Source organism: Tupaia chinensis, unplaced genomic scaffold, assembly GCF_000334495.1.
Source record: "Tupaia chinensis unplaced genomic scaffold, TupChi_1.0 Scaffold143823_1, whole genome shotgun sequence".
NCBI lineage: Eukaryota > Metazoa > Chordata > Mammalia > Scandentia > Tupaiidae > Tupaia > Tupaia belangeri.
The window spans coordinates 364,451-368,227 of NW_006203673.1; the positions used below are offsets into that span (position 1 = coordinate 364,451).

Here is a 3,777-nt window from a genome sequence, read left to right on the forward strand (position 1 = left end):
CCAGAGGCTAGGATGCCCTCGTAGGAAGACGCCAGGTAGGAAATGGGTGAAAGGGACAAGGGACAGGAGCCAGGGAGGCCCCAGACAGCAAGGGGTGGGCGGTGTGACAGAAGCAGGGGACGCCCTAAGGGACCCAGAAGGTTTGAATTGTGAAGATGTCAATTCTCTTAAGGTAATCTTTAAGAATTCACATATTTTCAAACATTAGGTCGATTATCAACTGCAAAATCATTTCTGGAAAACCAGGATGAGAGCAATGGTAGGAGACAGACCAGCAGAGACGAGGGCCCAAGAAAGCGCTCCACGGGCGTGAGCGTCTCGAAGGTGACCATCACGTGGAGAGGGAGACTGGACCTCCACCTCGCCTGACCAGCGGTCAATTCCGAACAGACCAGGGACTGACCTGGAAAGCTTAAGGAAGTACGGGCGAGCCTTCCTACGACCTGGGAGGAAGAAAACACTCCTAGCGATGACTTGGGGTAGTAAACGACGCTCGTTAAATGTGACACTCGAGCCCCTAAGAATTGAGCAAGACAACCAGGTGGCGTGGACATGGTGTGGACACCGCGACAGCCAGTCCTCACACAGCCACTGCACAGTTCGAATCTCAGGCCGGGCGGGTGTGCAGATCCCGGAAGGATGGAAGAGAGTGCTGTGGGTAGTTCCGGAGGGTGAGCTCGGTCCTGCTGACCAGAAGCGCTGCTAGAGACACTGCTGGCTGACAACTGCGTGACGGCCGGGTGTGGCCCCGAACACCCTGGACACGTGTGCAGTCACCTCCTGCCCACCTGGGGGGGACGGTGAAGCGCACACACGCATCACGTGCACTGACATGCCGTGTAACCACCTGGGCTGGACACGCCGTGCTGAGACAAGCCGACACACACAGGGCGTCACGCTGCTGCCCGAGGAGCCGGGAGAGCCGCTGCTTACCCCAAGACACCCCGACGGCCGTAAAGGGAAGAGTGAGGCGCAGGACGGGGCCTGGGCAGCTCATCTCTGCGGCCGTGCTCAACACCAACTCGAGGGCGGACGGCAGGAGACGAAGACACCCAGCTAGCTCCAACTTCGCGACCACGCAAATGCTGACTGTGGATGTGGAGTGGCATGTACCACGTAAGGCCACTTTAGAAGGCTCCACGGAAGACTGGCCTGAGACAGCTTTCTGTCAGAAATTCAGAAGGTTTACGGCAGTAACGGACGCTCCGGTGAACAAACAGGGAGCTTCCCTCTGGCCACAGGAGACGGCGTCTGCCTGGGCACATTGAAGACCTCGGATTCGGGGCTGGCAGGTGGCGAGGTGGTTAAGGGTGCTGGACTCCCACAGGGCCGACCAAGGTTCGAGTCCTGGACCTGGTGGCAGAAGCACAGAGCGCACACCATTCTCACCCCCTCCTCTGTCCCTCTCTGGTCAAATTTAAGTGAATAAATAGTTAGATAAAAAAAAATTCTTAATAAAAAACAACTCTGAGTTCATGATGACACTACAAGACTCACTGACGACCACCAAGATGCCAGACTGCCGATCCACTGGAACCTGTCGAAGCGAAAAGGACCGATGGCTGCTTGGATTGCCCACTCACTGTGGGTGCAGTGACACTCCCAAGAAGGCCGGCGGGCGAGGAGGGACAGAGCCAGACCACCACCACCTGTAGTCCTCGCAGTGACCGTCAGGTGCCGACAGGGAGCTGGTGGAGGAGGGCTGAGGCTGGCCCTCCGTACCCGTGGAGGCAGGCCAGCAGCTGCGATGCCCGGAGTAGAGGACCCCAGAGGGTCCTCACCAAAGATGCCATGTCGGGAGACAAGTAAGGCCCTCTAATACCAGCTCACGGTGAGGCCCAATGGGCAGCAGCAGGATCAGCGAGGCCCACTTTTCTCAGCAATTCAGTGGCAACTGTGGGGGGAGGCTACTATAAAACGAGGAACCCGAGACTCTACCACCAGATGCCACACGAGACCTCGCGTGGACTTCAGCCGGAGACCGCTCTGGGTAACGCAGAGGTCTGACAGCCTGGGCTGCACACGGATACGCAGAGGAAGCGACTGTTCACCCCGCATGGCGAGTTAACAGCCTCGCAGCAGGCCGGGCGCGCACAGCCAGTCCACTGACGTGTCTGCAGGTGGAACAGCGCCTGGCATCTACCTAACGTGACCGAGAGGTGGGGCGGTGGCCCTCACAGGCCCCACACTGGATGTCCCCAGCAGCTCCATCAGAAAACGGGTGTGGCTGTCCCAACCAGCAGCACACAGCACAGCCTCACAGTAGCTCAGCCCAGCCACACTGACCAGGCACAACACCCTGACACCCCAGGAAGCTGCCAGGACCTGTGCCTATACCAGGTGCCAGGGCTAGACCTGCCCTCAGGCACACTCCTGCCTGCTATGCCCCTCAGAGCAGACTCCCCTTGAGCCACCCGTCCCACAGCCAGCTCCACCAGGCTCAGGGTTGGGGAGGCAGGTGGGAAGAGCCCCATTTCCAGATAAGCCCACCCTGTGCGACTGCTGTCATGGGACCCTCTCAAAGGCTACTTTCCTTGATCATCAAGCGTGGCCACTTAGGGAGAAACACAAAACACGCACTTGTCACAGCGGTCCTCAACACGCTCCAGAGGTTGAAGGAGCTGTCGAGGACCAGAGGGCTGGTGGGAGATCGAGCGTGGGTGTAACCGTCTGAGTGTCAGGCCTGGAAGTGTGTACGCACTGCACTGCGGCTGACCTACAGCTTGCGCCCCTTACGTGGCTCTCGCACTACTGGTATTTTTCCTTTTCAGCTCATCCACTCAAGGAACAAAGATGGCCAGGGTCCCAGTTCGGGATGCAGGCCAGTAGGCCAGTGCCTGGCTATGTGTTCTGGGCCTGCAGACCCAGACGCAACGAGCTGACCCGATGCAGCGAGCTCAGGTGGGCGCCTAGGACGCCAGAATGGCAGGTGCTCAGTCCTACCCCTGGGACCACAGGATGGCGGCCAAATCCGTGTTGGTGCCAGGAGTCAGCTACATGGCCCTGGTGCAGGCCTGGGGACCAAGACGGGGACACCCACCTGAGTCTGCAGCCGGGCGACGATGTCCTTCCGGGCCTTCATGACGGCATCCAGCTTCCCCGACACCATGATGGACAGGCCTTGGTCTTTGGCCAGGGACAGCTCCAGGTGGGCGCCCGTCCGCTGCATGATCTCCAGGCAGATCTTGGCTTGCTCACCTTCCCCAAACTGGTTCATGTCCTTGTACCGTCTCTCCTCCAGGGGAACGTGGAACACCTGCTCGGAAAAGGGCAGAAAGAGGTGAGACCGAAAGACTCACCTCCAGGAGCACTCCTGCCCACCACTGCTTCCGGCTGGGCGAAGCGGCTAACAGAGAAAGAAGCCCAACGACCAGGAGGCTGGCGCTCCCAGAGAGAGGAGCCCCTTGCAACACGAGGTAGGCGTGCCGAGACCACTGGGAAGGCTCCCCGGGAGGGAGACACGAGGAAACACGGGTCTGCAGGCGGAAGAGCAGACCAGGAGGCACCAGGGCCTGCTGCAGAGGGGTGGGACAGGGAAGGGTGGTGGCAGGAGCGAGCAACCAGCCAGGGCTGCCAAGAACGGGCTGCAGTGACCTTCCATGGAGCTCGGGCAGTGGCGGAGGGGTGTTCACATAGGCACCTAGCTGCCGCCCACACCTCCACTTGGCAGGGAAGGGCTGGCAGAAACCAGAGCAAGCGAAGGAGCCGCCACTGCTTCACGACAACAGGTGAGGCGGGGGAGGGGCTGGGGAAGGAGCGGGGGGGGCCGCGCCCCCC

The 3,777-nt window shown here is 60.2% G+C and overlaps 1 protein-coding gene across 1 annotated transcript in view; it reads right to left on the reverse strand.

Moving 5' to 3' along the window:
* HDLBP (high density lipoprotein binding protein) overlaps positions 1-3,777 on the reverse strand; it is a 65,231-nt gene that overhangs the window by 26,452 nt on the left and 35,002 nt on the right. The window contains exon 5 of the mRNA XM_006165173.2: positions 3,041-3,256. Within this exon, the coding sequence (XP_006165235.1) occupies positions 3,041-3,256 (216 nt within the window). The remainder of the gene's footprint in view (positions 1-3,040; positions 3,257-3,777) is intronic.